This window comes from Petaurus breviceps, unplaced genomic scaffold, assembly GCF_028583685.1.
Source record: "Petaurus breviceps papuanus isolate PSGF00001 unplaced genomic scaffold, PetGlider_PUasm1.0 139, whole genome shotgun sequence".
Lineage (NCBI taxonomy): Eukaryota > Metazoa > Chordata > Mammalia > Diprotodontia > Petauridae > Petaurus > Petaurus breviceps.
In genome coordinates, this window is record NW_027185697.1 from 16213096 (window position 1) to 16234382 (window position 21287).

Below are 21287 nucleotides of genomic sequence, written 5' to 3' on the forward strand. Positions count from 1 at the left end.
AAAAAAAAAAAAAGAGTATTGTTCCCAGTCTATTTCCAAAAGCTGAGGAGAGTGGGGCCACTGATTTTCTCAAAATAAAGGCAAACATAAGGTAATGAATTGATCTTTTACTTTTAAGTTTATAATAAAATGAACTTCCCAAGTATAAAAAGGGAGAGGTGCAGAGTTAAATAGCAGTTGTTTTAAAAAAGATCTGGGTGGGGGTTTTACTGAACCATGAGTTTAATATGAATCAGAAGGGTGATGAGCAGTCCAAAAAGTTAATGTAATCATTTTACAGATGAAGAATTGAAGTTCAGACATTTTAAGTGACTTTATGTCACATAACTAATGTCCCAGGAAGGATTTGAATCCACATCTTTCTGACTCCAAATCCTATCCACTATGTTTGATCACACAAACTCATGAAGACTGTAACACAGCAGGGAGGAGTGATCTCCCTTGTTGGAAGATGAAATTCTAAATCCAGAAACAGAACCATGACTAGGGCGAGGCAACTGGGGCTTTACTCCAAAATTTAAAACATTACTACAAATAGTACTACAAAATATGGCAAAAGGTTAAAACCACTGAATATCTAATTAGCAAATTTCACTTAGAATTAAAATAGAAGTCTTCTTTAACTCCTGGTGAACTCATCCTCTATCCAGCCCAGCCCTGCTCCCTTTACTGGATGCATCCTTCCCAAAAGCAACCTCTGGAGATGTACTCTATTCACACAGATCCAGTGGCTGAGGATCTTTGGCTTCACTCTCCAAACAGTGTGTCTCAAGTAGATTTCTCCCCAAGGTCTCCTACCTCCAACTAGATTTCATGAAGCTGATTTAAGGGATCCAAGATGGTGGAGTAGATGAACTTTCCCAACATTCTTCTCCAAATAGCTTTAAAACAGTGCTTCAAATTGAATTCTGGAGTGGCAGAGCCAATGAAAGGTCAGAACAAGTTATTCTTCCAGCCCAAGACAACAAAGGAGGTTGGAAAGAGAGATCTGTGACTGGGGGAAGGAGGCTGGCCCAGATTCCACATGGGACCAAGTGACAGAAGCAGGAACAACTTTAGGAGCTCTCAAGACAGAGACTGTAAGGGGACCATGCCATTGGTGAGAAAGTGATTACAGGATACCCCTGTGCTAGCACTGAATGCAGGACCCGACACTGCTCGGAAACTCCATTTACTATTGCCTACTTGTGGGTCAGAGTTAAAGGGCAGAAAAGAGCACTTTTGGTCAAGAGGGAACAGAAGCCCTGAGGGACATTTTCACTTCTGGGCCAAGGAAGGTGGGGCCTTCAGGAGTACTATCAATTGCAACCCCAAGGAGTCAGGGATCCTTCCTGAGTGAGGAAGAAAGAGATACGAAAATTCACTGATGAGAATTACTTCTTGAAAAGCAGAATTGACCAAGTGGAAAAAAAGAAATGAAGATGAAATTAAAGCAATTAGGAGTTATTTTGTTCAATTATATGCCAGTAAAACTGACAACCTAAGTGAAATGGATGAATATTTCTTTAAAAATTATTAAAAATTTATTTATTTGTAGAATTTATTTTTTAAAAGAACAGCTCAGATTAACAGGAGAGGATAATAGAATACTTAAATAATACTATCATAGAAAAGAAAATTGAACAAGTCATCAATGAGCTCCCTAAAAAAAATCCCCAAGACCAAATGGCTTTATAAGTAAATTCTATCAAGCATTTAAGGAATAATTAGTCCCAGTACTATACAAACTATTTGAAAATAAAAATAGGTGAAGGAGGGCGGCCAGGTAGCACAGCGAGTGGGAGCACTGGCACCAGAGTCAAGATGACCTGGGATCTAATCTGGGCTCTCATACTTAGTACCACACCCAGAAATAAATGGCTGTGTAACCTTGAGCAAGTTACTTAATCCCAATTGCTTAAAAAAAAAAAATAGGTGAAGGAGTCTTGCCAAATTCCTTCTATGGCACAAATATAGTTTTGTATCAGGAAGACCAAAAACAAGAAAAGAAAACTATAGATCAATTTCCTTAATTAATAATGATGCAAAAAATGTAAACAAAGTCCTAGCAACTAGATTATAGTGATATATCACAGAGATCATACACTACGATCAGGTGGGATTTATGGCAGGAATGCAGGGATGGTTCATATTGGGAAAACTATCAGCATAACTGACTGTATCAGTAACAACAAAAATAAGATGATTTTTTACCAATAGATGTAGAAAAAACCTTTGAAGAAATCTAACACCCATTTCTATTAAATCTGAGGAAGCACAGAAAGGTATAGAAAGAGAAATCCCACTTAAAATAATTGCAGACATAAAATAATTGAAAGTCTACCTGTTCATGTGGGATTATATAAGCACAATTACAAAATACTTTACACACAGATAAAAAAACAGATCTAAAGAACTGAAGAAATATTAATTGCTCATGAGTCGGCCAAGTTAATATAATAAAAATGACAATTCCACTGAGGAACTGAGGTCCATGAAGCTTCAATGATGTGTCAAATTATTCAGTGCTATACCAATCAAACTACCAAAGAATCATTTTATATATATATATATAGGAAAAGAATTCATGTGGAAAAACAAAGGGTCAAAATCAAGGGAATCAATAAAAAAAAAATGTTAAGGAAGGCAATCTAGTAGCCCCAGATTTCAGACTATGTTGTTGTTGTTCAGTCATTTTTCAGTCATGTTCAACTCTTTGTGACTGGCACTTTCCTGGCAAAAATATTGGAGTAATGTACCATTTTCTTCTCCAGTTCATTTTACAGATGAGAAAACTGAGGTAAACAGGGTTACATAATTTGTCCAAAGTCATACAGCTAATAAGTGTCTGAGACCAGATTTCACCTAACTCCATTCCTGGTGTTCTATCCACTGTACCACCTAGCTGCCCTATTATATTATTAAGGAGTAATAATCAAAATATTTTGGTACTGGCTAAGGAATAGACTGGTAGTTCAATGGAATTGATTAGGTACACAATATACAGTAGTAAATTACTATATTAATCTAGTGTTTGATAAACCCAAAGATCCATACTTTGGGAGTAAGAACTCACTATTTGATTAAAAAAAATATATCTGGGAAAATGGGAAAACAATTTGGCAAAAACTAGTCATAGACTGATATCTCCTAACATATACCAAGATAAGGTCAAAATGGACAAGTGATTTAGACATAAAGAGTAGTATCATAAGTAAATAAGCAGAACATGGAGAAAAGTCCCTGTCAGACCTATAGATAAGGGAAGAGTTGTGACCAAACAAGAAATGGAGGGAATTATGAGAAATAAAATAGATAATTTTAATGATATGAAATTTAAAAACTTTTGCACAAAGAAAACTAATGCAGACAAAATTAGAAGGAAAATGGGAAACTAGTTATTACAGCAAATGTCTCTGATAAAGGCCTCATTTCTCAAATATATAGGGAATTGAGCCAAATTTATAAAAATTGAGAGCCATTTCCTAGTTGACAAATGGTCAAAGGATTTGAAGAAGCAGTTTTCAAAAGAAGAAATCAAAGCTATCAATAGTCACATGAAAAAAATATTTTAAATCACTACTTATTAGAGAAATGCAAATTAAAACAATTCTGAGATATTGACTCATATCTTGGCTAACATGACAGAAAAGAAAAATGACAAATGCTAGAGGGGATATGGAAAAATTGGAACACTAATGCATTATTGATGGAGTTGTGAAGTGACCCTACCATTATGGAGTACAATTTGGAACTATGCCCAAAGGGCTCTAAAATTATGTGTACCCATTGACCCAGCAATACCAATATTAGATCTGCATTCCAAAGAGATCAAAGGAAAAGGATCTATTTGTATAAGTATTTATAGTAGCACTTTTTGTGATGGCAAATAATTAGAAATCAAAGGGATGTCCATCAATTGGAAAATAGCCAAACAAGTTGTGATATAAAATTGTGATGAAATACTGTTGTGCTATAAGAACTAATAAACAGGATGGTTTCAGAAAAACCTGGGAAGATTTATATAAATTCATGTAAAGTGAAGTGAGCAGAACCAGAAGAATGTTGTACATAGTAACAACACTATTGTTCCAATGATCAACTGTGAAAAACCTAGGTACTCTAATCAAGATAATTATCCAAGATATAAAGGATCCTTGATGAAAAATGCTGTCTATCTTTAGGGAGAGAAATATTGAACTTTGAATACAGATTGAAGATTATTTTTTTAAGCTTTATTTTTATTGTTTTATTTTGTTTGTGTTTTCTTTTACAATATGGCTAAAATGGAAGTATGTTTTGTGTGACTTCACATGTATAATCAATATCAAATTGCTTTCCTTCTCAAGGAAGGGGAAGGGCAGAAGGGAGGGTGATAATTTAGAGCTCCAAATTTTAAAAAATGATTCTTTTTAAGAAAATTATATACAATTGGGAAATATTTAATGAAATAAATCAAAATAATTTTTAAGAAATAAGCCAAAAAAAAGTTTATTTTAGGGAAACTTCCATACTTGCCCCAGGCACAAAGAATGCAAATTACAGCTCTGCCTAAAAGTGCTGATATTTCAGTGCCAGTTTACTATTTATTCATCATGGCCCTGGGCGAAAAAGAAATATGGTGGCTTGGAATTTTAAGAAGTCAAATTATAAAAAATCAAAAGAAAAGGGAAAACTCATTGATTTGAAACTTAAAACAAAAATCATATGCTTATACAAATGAAGAATCTTTGTCTTTGTCAATTTGCTATTAATATTTCTTGTGGGGGTGAGGCAAAGTTTGTTGAAAAAAAATGAGTCATTGGTGAGGATTTTTAATTCATACTAAACCAATCCAGTCATTTCATAAGCTTATCATTCTGATGCCTGAAGGCATTTTGTTTGTTTGCTCCAGGAAGATAGAGGTCTGATTGATTTAGGGAAGTTTATTATCTTTAGACTGAGTGCTTATGTCACTTAGATTGGGAAAGAACCTCAGAGACTACTTAGTCCAACCCTGTCCTTTGGCATTTTAGGAACTGAGGTCCATGAAGGTTCAACAGCACATCCAAAGTTACACGGTAGCAAAGGCAGAACTCAAACACAGGCCTTGTGAATCCAAACCCAAAACTCTTCACAACATCCCATTCTATCCCTCCAGACACCATTGTCTCAAATTTAGCCCTCCTTGGTACCTATATTTTGTTTACTCCTATCTTTCTAGGTCTTTGGGTTTCTCTGAAGCTGCTCCCTGGTGACCTCACACAAGTGCAGAAAGATTTCTCACACTTGGTTGACAGGACCACAGCCATAGCCCGAAAAATGGGTTTCCCTGAAATCATCCTTCCAGGTAAGCAGAGCCTTAGCAATGACTCCATTTCCAGTATTGGTTGAATTAATTTGATGAAGTCACAGGAATGCTAGCTAGAAGAACTGAAATTCCTTTAGGTTAATGACTGTTACCCATCAGGACATTGGAAGACCTAAAATAACACTCAAACATTCAGATTTCTTAGAGGACAGGAGTTTCAGGCTCTATAAGTCTGTCTTCCATCTCTCTATTAAATTTGGAAAAAAAAACTTTTAGTGACCTATGTCCTAGAATTTCCATCCCAATGACTTCTCTCTTGCTTTGTGCAGAATGTTTGTTTCTGTTCAAACATATTCCCAGCTATCTAGAAGGAGTGTTTGTGTTGCCACAGTGCAAGGCTCAGAGGAGATTTGATGGATATCTCCAGTCATTGGAAGGGCTGACTGTAGCTCTAGAAATATTAGCCATAGCATTAAAGCCAGACAAAGTACTACTTCCTGATGTCATGATCACTTACTTAGAAAGTCCTGGGGAATCAACAAAAACAAAAAGTAAGTCAATAGCATCAGTAAAGTTGCAAACTACAAATTAATCCTATAAAATCAAGAGCACTTTCAGAGAGCAATAATAATTTTTAAAAGGTAATAATAATTGAAAGGGAAGTCTCATTCAAAATAACCACAGAATGCCTAGAATATCTGCAACTCATTCTACCAAAGCACACAAGATACCTATATAAATATAATTACAAAATACTCTCTAAGGAAATAAAACAACTTAAATAACTGGTGAGATATATTCAGTGTTCATGGTTGGGCCATGCCAATATAATAAAGATGACAAAAGTACCAAGATTATTTTATAGATTTAGAATAGTGCCAGTCAAACAACCCAGGAAATAATTTAACAAATAATAACAATTTATTTGGAGGACTAAAAACATCTAGGATTCTGAAGGTAACAACAGCAATAAAGTAAAAATGATGGGAAAACGGTACTTTCACAACTGAAACTCTAATAGAAAGTCATAGTCATCAAGATTATTTGACACTGGTTTAAGAAAAATAGAAAAGTAAATCAATGAGTTAGACTTGGCAAGAAGGAATTAAAAAAACCCAATATACAATAAACCTTGAGTCATAAATTGCCTAGAAAAGAGAAGAGATTACTTTAGTCTCAGTTTGCTTGAGCCCAGAGGGCAAGGCTAGGATTAGTGGGTATGGGTTGCAAAAAAAGACACATTTAGGCTTGATATTGGGAAGAAAACTTTTTGAGGATTATAAGTGTCCAAAAATAGAGCAGGCTGTCTTGGAAAGATTCCCCCTTGTTTGAGTTCTTTAAGCCAAGACTGGATAACTTATTGCACATGTAGCAAATGGGATTTATTTAGAGGGTACAGGTGAAACTGTATAGTAATTGAGGTCCTTCCAACTATCATTCTGTGAACTTATTGATGGAAAATGGTTATTTTTTCTCCAGCAAGATATAGATCTGATATGGGTTTGACTGAATTAGATAACTTTACTGTCTTTAGGCAGAATGAATACCCCTGAATATGTGAGGGGAAGGGGAAATCCTAAAAATGTTTTCTGATTCATCTCCTCATCTCCAGGCTGGGTGGCCTCTGAAAGACTGGATGATTCTAGAAAGATGCTTGTCCAGTCATGTTAAAATTATTTTCCTTGATCACCACTCTGGCTATTTCTGTTTAAATTCAAATATGCCCATTCTCAACTCTCTCCAGACTTCATCATCTCACTCCAGTCTGGGTGGTGGTGAATATCAGCATGCCAACCACAGACAGAATCCTGCCTCCCAAAAACTTGGTCTGATTTCCAAAACACACAAGAGAGAATTCCTCTGGAGATGGCAGAAAATTGAATCAAGCTGCTTTCGCCTGAAATAAAATACTCTACGGGCTTTCAGCAGCAAGGCTTATTGGGGAGAATAAAGTAATTCTAGCATCATGCAACACCACCCGTGGTTCAAGGCAGTGTAAAATAAGATCGTCTCTTGTAATTGTAACCAAATGTGCTGCGCTTCTTAAATCGGCCAAAACATTATTAATAAGGGAGAAGTCGATAAATGATTCTGATGTGTGGGTCAATCAACCAGCAAACAATTAGTAAATGCTTACTACATACCAGGTATTTTCCAAATAGTTGGGATAAAAAGACAAGAGGGTCCCTGCCCTCCATTTTTGGAGGGCTTCCATGTACAGCTTCTAAACTCCCTTCCCCCCTCTCAGTCCTGTGGCCCTCACTCCTCCTTGCCACATTGCAGGTGATGTTAGGAATGATATCTACGTCACCCTGATCCACGGTGAGTTCGACAAAGGGAAAAAGAAGACGCCGAAGAACGTCGAGGTGACCATGTCCGTGTATGATGAGGACGGCACATTGCTTGAGGTGTGTTGTTGTTTTCAGGGATGCACCCACCTACTGTGGAGCTTCAGAGGTTTTCCCTTGCTTAGTGGTGATTCCACATCCAACAGAAACCTTCCTAAACAATTGAATGTTCAATTGTGTCTGACTCTTTGTGACTCTGTTTGGGATTTTCTTGGCAAAGATCCTACAGTGGTTTGCCATTGCCTTCTCCAGCTCATTTTACAGATAAGGAAACTGAGGCAAACAGGGGTAAGTGACTTGCCCAGGGTCACACAGCTAGTAATTTGAACTCAGGAAGATGGCTCTTCCTGGCTCCAGGTGTGATGCTCTATCCACTGCACTATCTGGCTGCCCTGACCATAAAAGTGTCCAAAGAATCGTAGTATTGTGGGATAGATCTGGAACTAGAAGGAACCATCACAGCCTGCAAGTCTGAATGGCAGCATTCTGAGGTGGACATTGACAGGCTCACAGATTGAGAGCTGGAGATCCCAAAACATATCAGTCCCACCCCATCATTTTACAGATGAGGAAACTGAGACCTACAAAGGTTCAGTAACTCACCCAGGGTAAAGGTCTCAAACCTGGGTCCTCTGACTCCAAATTCAATGTTCTTTCCACGATATCACACTGCCATAGGAGGAAGTGGGTTTCCTCTATTGTAGGTCCTCAGTCAGGTAAGCACTGGAAGGTCTCTTGTCTGTTCTTTCGTGGGTGAGATTCTTTTTTCAGGTATGCTACTTCTGAGGTTTCTTCCGATTATGAAAATATTGTGATTTTGTGATACTATCCCAATTTGGCTACAGAACAGAATGAATGAAAAGGAATGATTCAGAAGAGTTCTGGAAAGGCAGGAAGGAACCAGCTTGAGAAATTGTAAATTTTATCCTGGGGGCAAAAGGAAGCCATGAAAGGTTTTTTAATAGGGGACTGAGATCATCGGACCTATATTTTTGGAGTGTAGTGGAGAGGGGAGAGTTTGGAGGAAGGGAGATGACTTAGGATAGATTCTATGGTGGGACTTTGGGCTTGCTTTTCCTTATTTGCCTTAGTTTCCCTGTCTGTAAAATGGGAATAAGAACAGCACCTACCCCCAGGACTGTGGTGAGGATGAAAGGTGAGAAGAGCTTGGCAGAGCCCTGAGCACAGCGCCCAGCAGGCTTTGTAAATAGCGGTTCTTGCTATTCCCTAAGTGGGGGTCTGGCAGGTCTGTAATTGTCGCCTCCAATGCCAAGACTCCTGGCTTCATGATGGTGTCTGCAATAACACTGAAAGAAATATCCTTTCTTCTCAGAGGCATGGGCCAAGACTTCTCATGTATCCCAAAGCATCAGACAGCGTAATTTCATGTTTCAACTTGAATTCGACATTCTCAAGCTAATGGATCATTTTCAAACATGTCAAATTCCCCAAGTCCTTGAGGACAGATAATTGGGAACATATTTTTTTCTGTTTTTTAAATTGCAAATTACATTTTCTGCACTTGAATTTCCTTGGGCAAACAGACCCAAAGGTATTCTTTTTTTTTTTCTTTTTGGAGGGGGGAAGGCATGGCAATTGGGGTTAAGTGACTTGCCCAAGGTCACACTACTAGTAAGTGTTAAGTGTCTGAGGCTGGATTTGAACTCAGGTCCTCCTAATTTCAGGTCCGTTACTCTATTCACTGTGCCACCTAGCCACGCCTCCCCCCGAAAGGTATTGTTCCCCCATCTAACTTGGAAACTGGAAGGAAACATCTTCTCATTTTATAGATGAAGAAGTTAAGTGACTTACTCAAGGTCATACAATAAGGCCATAGTAAATTAATGTCTTCTGACTCTTATTCCAAGACAACTTTATCAATACCACGTCTCTCTTACAATACGGTGTCTCTCATGATACAATAATATCAATAATGGCAATAACTGACTTACACAGCACTTCATTTACATTATTTCATTTAACCCTCACAAATCTGTAAAGTAGGCTTTCCCTAATAAACATTGAGTGCCTATTATTATGGGCTAGATACTGTGTTTTGTACTGAGGATACAAAGCCAAAACAGTCATCACCCTCCAGGAGTTTATGTTCTGTTGGAGGGAGGGACAGCGTGTAGACAAAACACTAAAATATAAAATATATACCAAGAGATTTCCCAGGGAGGAAGGAGGCATTCGCGGGGAGAGCGATCAGATGAGGCTTGCTATAGGAAATGGATTCCGAGCTGAAGTTTGAAGGACGCTAGGAATTCTATGAGGCAAAGAGGAGAAGGGAGCCCAATTCAGCCAGAGGGACCAACTTGTGCCAGGGCATGGACGTGGGAGCTGTCATGGCATGTGTGACTAAGAGACAGAAGGCCAAGATGAATAGGCTTAGAAAGGTAGCCTGAAGCCAGGTTGGGAAGGGCTTTCAATGCCAAACCAAGGAGGTGACATTTTACATTTTAGCATAAGAAGCCATTGGAATTTCTTGAACAAAGTGGTCATAGATGCTTTTTAGGAATATCTTTTTGGAGGCTAAGGGAGGATGGATTGGAGTGTTCAGAGGCAAGAAGTAGGAAGACTGATGAGGGGGTGGTCTTTTAATAGGTCAGCCGAAGAATGACAAGGTCCCAACCTAGTGTGGTGGCTTGTGGTGTGAATGGAGACAAGGGGCTTGGTATGGGAGACACTTTGGAGAGAGAAATGACAATATTTGGCAACTGATTAAATATAGAGGTTGAGAGAGAGTGAAGAGTTAAGGATGAGAACCTGGGTTACCTGGTATCCTTAGTGGTTTACAGAAGATAAATGATGAGAACAGTTTTGGACCTAGTGTGTTTACTCTATTTCTGGAGAATCCAGTTGGAGATAAAGCCAGCAGGCTACTGCAACACAACTATGAAGTGTAGTGGATGGAGTTGGGAAGACCCAAAGTTGAATTCTTCCTTTATGACCCTGGGCAAGTCACTTAAACTATTTTAGCCTCAATTTCCTCATCTGAAAAACTAGCATAATCATAGGTCTTACCTCCCCAGATTGTAGTGAGGAACAAATGAGATAATGTCCATCAAGCCCTCTGCAAACCCTTAAACATTATATAAGTGTTTAATAGCAGTAGTAGTAGTAGTAGTAGTAATGGTAGCAATTATAATTAACTGCTACTAGTAGTAGTATTCTAGGTTACTAACCCTAACCCTAATCTAATCCCCAAACCACTTATTAAACTACGATTTTGTAGCAGACATTGTGCCAGGCTTTGGAGATACAGACATAATAAAACACTGTCCCTATTTTCAAGATTACATTCTACTATAAGTACTCTACCCCCATTTTATGGATGAGAAAACAGAAGCATTGGTGATATGTTTAAATCCAAGGAAGAAAAGGACTCAGGACAGCCTGGATGAGAATCATGTCCTCTTTCCTATGATCTTTTGCAAGGCATGTCTCTGCTTTTGATAAAATGAATTAAAAATCCATTTATTTAGAACTTACTATGTGCCAAGCACTGGGGATACAAGTTCCACACATACACCCAACACATCCTTCAGGAACTAACTTTCTGATGGAAAAAAAAAAAACCAGTATACATAGGGCAATGGAAGTCAATGAGAGAAGCTTTAGACTAGAAAATTAAAGGGATGGTAATTTGGATCATAGAGAAATCAATTGGCACACCCCATCCAGGAACAGTGGCAGAATTGACTTGATCTTGGTTCCAGAACTGTGGGAGTTGGAAAGTAGAAGGGAGGGGGAGTGAAAAGTGAAGGGTAGTTACTAGCCTTCTCTAAGGAAGTTGTGGAGGAAGTGGCCAGAGAAGAGAAAGTGAAGTGAGGCGTGACTGGGTGATTCCTAAAATACTGTTTTGGGAGGAGTAGTCACTAATTTAGAGAATCAGGCCCCAGGAAGGATGTTCAGGCACCACTACTTTTCTGAACACTGAGAGTAAAAGGGAGAGGGGAAAAGAAGAAAAGAACAAATTAGAAGGATAGGGGGGTAATGTTTAATTTTTTTTTATGCTACCATATTTGGGCCTTTGTTAGAGATGTTCACTGGTGTCCAATGCTTTGTGACCCCATTTGTTTGCAGCTTTTTGGCAAAGATACTGGCTTAATTTGGCATTTCCTTCTCCAGCTCATTTGACAGATGAAGAAATTGAGGCAAACAGGGTTAGATCCACAGAAAAAGTGGTACATTGGTGCCTTTGTCCCTTTCATAGTCTTTCCTATCTCCAGATGTGTGCAAAATGGTACAGGAAGCGTAGTAGTGACCGGGGGGAGGAAGGAAATATAACTAGTGGTAGATGGACATGTCCTTACTGGATCTTTTATTCATTTTTATTCTTTTTTTTTCTATTTCCAAAGAAAGCTATTCATCCAGGTGCTGGCTATGAAGGCATTTCAGAATACAAGTCCGTTGTCTATTACCAAGTCAAGCAGCCTTGCTGGTATGAAACAGTCAAGGTGAGTATGTACCTTGGTTAAAAGAAACATTTCTGCCATTTAATTCAAAAAGCATTTATTAAGCACCTTCTGCATACCAGGCACTGTACTAGGTGCTAGAGATTCAAAGACAGGGATGAAATAGTTCTTGCCCTCAAGACCCTTACAGTCTATTAGGGGAAAACAACTTGTTCACAGATGAGTCAAAACAAAATCTATACAAAGTGAAGGTGAGACAATCTCAGGAGGCAGGGAAGCCAGTAACTGGGCATGGAGAATTGCTCCTCGGGAGATTTCGTCCTTCCATGTGTCACTATCACAATCACACCATTGTAATGGCTATTTCTCTCCATGTTCTGCCCCTACATTTCACTGCCATCCTGCTTTTTCATGGAAGTTTAAAAAGGTATTCCTGTGGTTTTCAATTTGGGGGGTGTTGGAAATTAGGACAGTGCTTAATGTAAAGTAAGCAAGGTGCCATGCTGGGCAGCCATCCCTTGCCCCATATCGGAAATTCACCAAGGATAGCTCCTGGCTCAAAGGCTGAAAAGTTACAGCCCAAGTGAAAATGGAAGGGGTCTTGGGAGGTACAGCTTCCAGCCCTGACAGCCATTTCCTGACATTTTCCATCCTTGGTTTCTATTGGAATTCCCAGAACCTCATGCCAGTTTCAACATTCAACATTTTATTTCCCCTTGTGTCCCATAATATTGATTGTTCTATGATGAAGCTGAGGTTGTTACAGGCTGGGTGATGTTCCCATAATCACATAGCTTGAAATGGAATTACACAGAGCAAAGTGAAAGTCATGAAGATCTGGGTTTGAATCTTGTCTCCATTATTTATTACTTCTATGATCCTAGGCAAGTCACTTTTGCCTCTTTAGGCCTCAGTTTCCTCATCTGTAAAATGAGGACTTCAGACTAAAATGACATAGGATTCTTCTAGCTATAAATCTATGATCCCATCATCCTTCCTAATTACTTATTAGATGTGTGACCCTGGACAAGTCACAGTATCTCTCTGACACTCAGTTTCCTCATCTATAAAATAAAGGTGTTGGACTTGAATGATAACTATGGTCCTTTCAAGCTCTAATCCTGATTCAGACACTTAGCAGTTATGTGACCCTGGACAAACCATTTTTTCTTTCTTGGCCCCAATTTCTTCAGGTGTAAAATAAGTCACTGTCAGACAATCAATGAGCATTTATTAAACAACTTCTCTATGTCTCAAAGTTTCTCAAGGAACTGACCGTCCAATGGAGACAAGCTCCATTGTGAGAAGCAAATGAGGTTCTGTCTTTAGGCACTCTGTAACTGGCCACTGTTGGCTCTATGACCATCATTACAGAGATCATTATTAAATTGCAGACATTAACCTTCTGACCAATAGATGTCTTCCATGGACCCTGGGCTCTTGACTCAGCCATACTCTTAAGGAGTTCACAGTCTGCTAAGAATCTCATCCTCCATGTTGGCTGTGGGACCCAGGCTGGAAGTAGGCCTGGTCATCAGGGGAATGCTGCTATCCCCAAGCTCTTGGGTTTAGGGTCCTGGGCTGTCTCCTTTAGGTCCAAGGGGAAGTGGTATTCAAGGTGGTGATTTGACCTTTTTCTCTACTCCACCTCCTTTTACTGTTAGATATACACTCTCACTGTATTGATTGCATTGAAGACTGAGTTTGGAAAGTTTTTAAATGGGGAAGAGACTTGTCTAGTTTTTCCTACCTAGTGTGATTTAGTGGCAAATGCCATTTTTCCATCAGCAGCTCTGCTAGGTTTAACTCCAAGGAACATTATGTCCTCCCCGACCCAACCCAACCCCATCCTTCCCCACCCCAGAAAAGCCAAAGGCATGAAATCTCATCACCATGCAGATAGACTCGGGCTTTGATACTCAACTCACCTTTAGTTGCCTGATTGGAGATTCTCTGACTAGAGATTCATTAAAGGCTACCTTGACAGCTGATCAGAAATAGGAATGCAATGTTGGGGGCCTCCAAATCTTCATCCAGATTGAGGCAATGCTAAGGCAGTTCTCCACATTGGGGTGCTGACTTTTGATGACTTCTCAACCTTCCCTTTGGGGATGGAAACACTCCTAACTGTAATATATGTTTGAAATGTTCCCTCATTTGACTGGGGGATCCAGAATGATGACTGGCACCTGTCACTTTGTTCCTATATTTTTGCTTCAGAGCCTTTGAGCACAGTCTTTGGTTGAGAGGAATGAGAATATCTGATGTTGATTTCTTGTTTATTCCAGGTTACCTAGCAAGAGGGTCTTTTCTAAGATTCTAGATGTGATGTGGACTTGGGGCCCAGAGGGACACTTATCCATGACGTTATAATTGAAGGGGAAGAGAGAGACCTCAACTGGTTTTAGGAGTAAAAGAAAAAGAAAAAACCAACACTTTAAAAACATTAACATAGTGATATAATATGTTTTACTGACCTGTGCATTAAAGCAGAACCTATTCCAAAAGCACCTAGCAAATCAGCTCAAACTAGAACAGAACCTTTTTTTATTAACAAAATTGATTTTTTTTTCCTCACTATCCTCCACCATTGAAGAAAGAAACAGAAAGAGTGAAGAGAGAAAGAGAGAGAGAGAGAGACAGGAAGGAAGGAAAGAAGGAAGGAAGGAAGGAAGGAAGGAAGGAAGGAAGGAAGGAAGGAAGGAAGGAAGGAGCAAGCAAAATTCTTCTCATATGCATAGAAAGCAAAACCAGCACCCAGACTGTCCATGTCTCAGTCTGCCCCACAAGTCCTTTACATCTGGACGTACATCCAACCAAGTGGGTGCATGCCTATTCCTCAGGGGTTTGGTGGCATTGATCAGAGTTCTTAAATCATCTTTCAGAGGAAGAAACAAGTAACACTTAGAAGCATAGAAACTGAGCCAATAATTTCACTGATATAGGGAATTTCCAGGTGAGGAAGCTTCCTTCCAGCCGAGCTCACTAACCTCCATATTTGTCCCAAGCTAATTCTAGCAGTTACAGGGTGCTAGCCAATTGACACAGAGAAGAATCTTCTGGGTAGTTTTGCTGCAAAAAAGTGCCTGGCTCATGAGAAGAGGATTGCTCAAGTTCATTCCCTAGTCTTTCCCTCTGCTTTTGGAGAGGCCTCATGGTGGAGTGAATATTATGTTGGCCTTGGACCCAGAGCACCTGGTTTGAATTCCTGCCTCGCCTACTTCATAGTTATATGACTCTGGGCAACTCAGTTTCCTTCTCTTTAAAGTGAATGGCCTCTGGGATCCCTCCTGGCTCCCAGTCAATGAGCCAATGAAGCCACAAGTCTTATAAAGGTGCTTCTTGTCCTCCAACACTCTCGGAATTCTCCAATGGGAATGCTGACACAGATTTTATAATAATAAAATGGGGAGTTTAGAATGCACAGGAACCTTAACAGGGAGAGAAAAATTAACCATTCAACGAGCACTTATTAAGAGACTCCTTTGTGCCAAGTACTGTGCTGGGCTCTCAGACAGCAAATGTCCCTGCCTCCAATAAGCTGTCATTCTCATGGGAGAGATAACACGTAATTATGTAAAGCTCTGTATTTGCACATGCGTGATTTTTAGTGAGCAACATAAATTTCTTTCTATTCCCCAGAGTGGAGAAGGTTGGTTCTGAGAACCCTCCCTGTCCTTATAAACCTCATGACTAGTGTTACACAAGCTCCCAACCAAATCCCATGAGATGAGTTATGACCAGCCCCAGCTTAATGGCCTGTACAACATTCAGCCATTGTATGTTCAGTCCTCTCTGCGCTCCTTTCTTCGCTCTGCATCACTTTATAAAAGTCTGCCCATATCACTTTCAATTCCTTCTAGTCAGTATTTCTTACAACTCAGTGGATTTCCATGATGTTTAAGCATCACAGTTTGGTTAGCCATTTACCAATCAATGGGGTTTTTTATTACTTTTGTTTTTACAGTTTTTATTTTACATTTTTTTTGTTTTTACAAATATTTTTTGTTTTACAGTTTCTTTGTTATCACAAATGGTGCTGCTATAAATATTTAATATAATAATATATGATATAAATATGATAGATCATCTTTTTTTTTCTGCTTTGGGTCTCCTTCATGTGGCAATCCCTGCCCCACAGTGGGATCAGTGGGTCAAAAGGCACAAATGTTTTATCTGGAGAAGCCAACTTTTTATTGAACTTCTCTTAGTTCTAAATGAGAATTTCTTTGGTTGGAAATGGGGCTGTCTTCTCCCAGGTTGCTTTCTATGGGCTGCAGGGTTACAGTGATTCTCTGTGAACTGTCTTGTAATATGGGGTTAGCCACAGAAGTAGAGAGCTACATTAAATATTCAGTCTTTTCTTTTCTCATTAATATTCAGGTATCCATTGCAATTGAGGAGGTCACCCGTTGTCATCTAAGATTTACTTTCCGGCACAGGTCATCCCAGGAATGTAAGTATCAAGATGTCTGTACCATTGAGTTTCTCCAGGAACAATATTGACTCTTGCTTCACAGTACTTTTTAGGGACCCTGGAGACTGGCTGTGTTTGGAAACTAGACATGGCCAAGTCCAGCCCTTGGCAGCTTCATCCTTCAAAGCTGTGCTTTCCCTGGTACTAAGGAAGAAGTGGGACTATTTATGTGCTTCTGAGTTTCCAAATTCCACTTGGCCAACCCAAAGAAAATGTCATCCTCAGTCCATGAGAAGCTGATGGATTTCAGGCAGATTTCCAAGTTCTCGAAAGTTTGTTGTTTCCACATGGCACCACTAATATTGACATTAGTTGGAAATTGCCATGCTAATACTCTGTCTCTATGAAAGTGATCTGTCCTTCATATGAATTCTTCATAGCATCATGCTTATTTCTCTCCTGCTCAATTCAATTCAATGAACATTTAACAGCCATTTACTCTGGGTGAGACATTGTGTTAATTGAGAGGGTTCAAAGAGAAAAACATGCATAGTCCTGTCCTAAAAGGACTTCCTTCCTCTGGTGTACTTATCATGTTTTTGTTAATATAATTATTTTTTTTTATTTTTTTAAGCAATCAGGGTTAAGTAACTTGCTTAAGGTTACACGGCCAGTTATTTCTGGGTGTGGTGCTGAGTGTCTGAGCCCGGGATTCCATCTCCAGGTCTTCTCAACACTGAAGCCGGTGCTCTTACTTGCTGTGCTACCTGGCCGCCCCCTCATGTTAATATAATTATTGATATAATAGAAGTGATGGGGGATGGTGGATAGAGAACCAGTTCCAGAGAAGTGACGGCATGGAAAATTGACGTGTAGAATTTTGACTAGAGGCGTCAAGGTTTACCAATCATGTATTAACCACTTATTATGGTACTGTGTGAAACACTGGGAATACAAAGAAAGGAAAAACAGTCCCTTCCTCAAGGAGTCCCCAATCTAGTCTAATCCAGACAACATGCAAACAGCTATATACATTGGAGATCAAGACAGGATAATGGGAGTTCACTTCAGAAAGAAGACACTAGCACCTTCCCAGGAGACCTGCAAAAGTTGGGGGTTTAGGTGAGTCTTACATAGGTCAGGGAAACCAGAAGATGGAAACAGGAATGGAGAATATCAAACAAGTTGGCCTCAAAGCTCACATGCCCTGAATCAGTCCTGGTTGTTTGACAAAGGACATGTTACTTAACCTTGCAGTGGTCTGGACAACTCTGCAAGGCTAGAAGTGGCTGAAAAGATTTGAACTTGAATGGTGGAAGAAATTTCCTTTACCTGGAGTTCCCTATTTTTATGAAATCATGGGACTAAGTCCTAGTTATTTTCATGCATAACTTTTGTCTTTTCCTAGACTGTTAACTCCCTTAGGGAAGAGATTATGCCTTACTTATCTTTGTTGTTTGGTTTTTTATTTTTATTTATTTATTTTTTATTTTTAGGCAGTTGGGGTTAAGTGACTTACCCAGGGTCACATAGCTAATAAGAGTCTGAGACTAGATTTTTAAGTCAGATCCTCCTGACTTGAGGACTGGTGCTCCATATAACTTAGTTATCTTTGTATCTCCTCCAGCACTCTATATTATAAGTACTGGACACTTAATGAAAGAACAGATTGCTCCATGCCCTTCTCCTAGTTACTCCTCACGCTTGAAAGACAATCAAGTGTAGAAGTGGGGGACTGTCTAGGTGGGCCACCATCACTGGCTTCTCTGCATCACTCAGAAACAAAGTTTTCCTCACTTTACAGCCAGAGACAAATCTGAAAGAGCTTTTGGGGTGTCCTTTGTGAAGCTGATGAACCCAGATGGAACCACTTTGCAGGATGGGAGGCATAACCTGGTAGTGTATAAGGTAAGAGAAATAGAACCAAGCTCTAATGGTTGTCAAAAGTTTCTTCCTTGTCCATCAAAGACTAAAAAACCCCCTCAGCCTCATGGCTGTGCTGCCTTCATGAATTCTTGATCTCTCTGACTTGGAACCTTCACATCTTGTCATCCCATGGACTTTGTGTCAATATCTTTCCATCTAGTCCATCTCCAGAACTGGGCATGCCTCTTCATATGTGGCTAGCATCTTGTTTTGTTCTCTTGGGTTCCTAGATTTAGAATGGAAAGTGACTATAAACATCTTCAAGTCCAATGCCCTAATTTTGATAATTATTCACAATAGCATATATTCTATTCTAGGTTCATAGGTCTAGTGTTGAAAGGAACCTCAGGGGCCATCTGCTACAATGCCCTGATCTCATAATAGATTAGAGAACCAAGGCCCAGAGGAGTAAATGAGCCAATCCTAAAGAAGGCTTTGGCCTAGATCGCATCAGAGGATGATGGATTCAAAGCTGGAGTGGAAATTTGAAGTCATAGATTGAATCCTGCGTGCTCTGGCTCTGAGGCCATAAGGCCATGCACAAGGAATGCAGAGTCTAGGTGTAATCACATTTGGTTTGTGAATAATAAATTATTCCTCTTCATTTAGCATTCTAAACCCACTGGGTGTGTGTTTTCTTTTCAGGGGGATAATAAAAAAATGGAAGACGCTAAGTTCTACCTGACCCTGCCCAGCACAAAGATAGAGATGGAAGACAAGGATTTTTCTCCAGGCAAAAATACCCATTTGTCCAACTTCACCCCAACCAAGGATAGCACCAAGGACAGCTTCCAAATCGCCACCCTTATTTGCTCCACGAAACTGACCCAGAATGGTGAGTCAGAGTTGGTTCTATGAATGTAACCGTTGGGCTCCATGGTAAGAATGCTGAGGTTCTGCTAGTCAGCATGCAGTATGTGCTAAAAACGGAGGACCCGAGGACAAAAGGGAACAGGCTTGCCTTCGTGGAGCTTACATGATTAATATGCATATGTTGTACCTCTCTTAAAGGAGATGGCACTTGAGCTAAGCCTAAAAAAAAGCTAGGGGTTGTAAGAGGTGGCAGTAAAGAGAAAGAACATTTGAGGAATGGGGCACAGCCTATGCAAAGGCATGGGGGTGGGAGACGGAGTGTCTTATCTGGGAAACAGCAATGCCTGTAGTCTGTGAAGTGCCATACCCCACTAACAGGCTGGTGAAGCATTGCTTGATGAGGCATTCAGACATTGGCTCAGAATCACAGCAAGGATTTCAGGTAGGCAAGTCAGGGGGACGCACGTCCTCAAGAACTGAATAAGGACTTGGTCATAAAGAGTATCCTCAGTACTAAAACTGGGGATATTCAGTCACACACTTCTTGAGGGTAGGAACTGTTGTGGGGACCCCTGTTATTCCCAGTGCATAGCACATGGCCTGGCACACCACAGGTATTTAATAAATGCTTGTTGACTTGACTTAGCAAGGTAAGAATGTTATGACCGAAGGCTGGTTTGATGCTAAACTTGAGACTCAGAGACAGGTTTGATTTATGTGTCTAGGGTAGGACTGCAAGCCAGGGTTAAGTGGCCCCAGATGAGGGACCAGGACAGATGTGGGACAAGCCAACTTCTGTGGGAAACATTTCCCGCATCTATGGTCAGGCACACTGGACTAAGAGACCAGATCCTAGAACCCGAGCTGTGGGCATGGGGAAACAAATCTACAGCAAGAATCCCTGGGACTCAGAGAACTTAGGCTCCATCAGGCTCACAGGGCAGCCCTCCTTCCACCCTGTAGCGGCAAGCACCCCAAGCGTCCTCAGGATTTGCTGCCACCACAGGTTCTTGGATCTGCTTTGATAAAGGAAAGCAACTCAAAATGGGTTAACAAGCTTACTTTAATCAGTCAAACATATATCGTTTACCTAATTCAGGAGGAAAAGGTCAGCACCCCGAACTTCAAAGTATACAGGCAGAATTATCAAGACAGAAACAGATCAAGTAGACAGATTTCCAAACTGTCCAACCATTACATCCATACCCAGTCAACATCTGGGTTTCCACATCTGGGTTTTTCAAAGCCGGGGGGCGGGGGAGGGGGCCCTGGACAACAGCTTCCCAGAATACAGATCAAATCACAGAACACTTCTCAAAGTGAGCCCCCAAAACAAAGCCTCACATCAGGGCTTATATAGCCTTCTCCTGGCTCAGAGAATGTAACAACCTTATTGACCCACTGGCCAATCAAAAAGCATCTACTGAAAAACAAGCCTCCCTCCCCAGGCTTCAGGTGCACTTTAGCCTAGGGGCAGGGAAGATCTTCCAAATTTGTGTTCCCATTACACACCCCAAAACAAAATTTGACTGCCAAGACAGTCAGATAGGTCATCTCTAGAATCAATGACCAGAAGTCACGTGGGCAGATTTTGGCCTTTTTCCTAGTTAGCTCTCAAGGTCATAGGACTTAGATCTGATAGGGGCCTTGGAGATCATCAAGTCCACCCCATTTTATCTGATGTCAAGCATACTTGGTCAAACACCAAAGTGCAGGAACCCCAACTCCTACTCTGGGGAAAGAAAATTTACAGCAGGAATATCCAGGAGCTCAGACTTCACCTTATATTCTCACTTTCATCTTACAAATGAGGAAACTGAGGCCTGAAAAAAGGAAGTGATTTGCTTAAGGTCACACAGGATCTGACCTCAGCTCTTCTGATTCTGAACCCCAACATCTTTCTGCTGGACCAAGCTTTACTTTCAACTCAAAGATTCTGTGACTCCTGGATAGCTAAGCAATACTGCAGCTGCATACTCTTTGTGGACACATAGGGTCAGATAAGATCTGGAAGAGACATCATCTATTCCAACTCCACTTATTTGGTTAATTTTATTTTATTTTTCCACTTAACCTATTTTCTCTCCCTCCTA

The 21287-nt window shown here is 40.1% G+C and overlaps 1 protein-coding gene across 1 annotated transcript in view; it reads left to right on the forward strand.

The window, feature by feature from the left end:
- LOC138145256 (dedicator of cytokinesis protein 5) overlaps positions 1-21287 on the forward strand; it is a 129960-nt gene that overhangs the window by 12811 nt on the left and 95862 nt on the right. Inside the window, exons 5-10 of the mRNA XM_069066898.1 lie at positions 5183-5308; positions 7553-7677; positions 11982-12080; positions 16422-16494; positions 18260-18363; positions 19027-19216. Of these exons, the coding sequence (XP_068922999.1) occupies positions 5183-5308; positions 7553-7677; positions 11982-12080; positions 16422-16494; positions 18260-18363; positions 19027-19216 (717 nt within the window). The remainder of the gene's footprint in view (positions 1-5182; positions 5309-7552; positions 7678-11981; positions 12081-16421; positions 16495-18259; positions 18364-19026; positions 19217-21287) is intronic.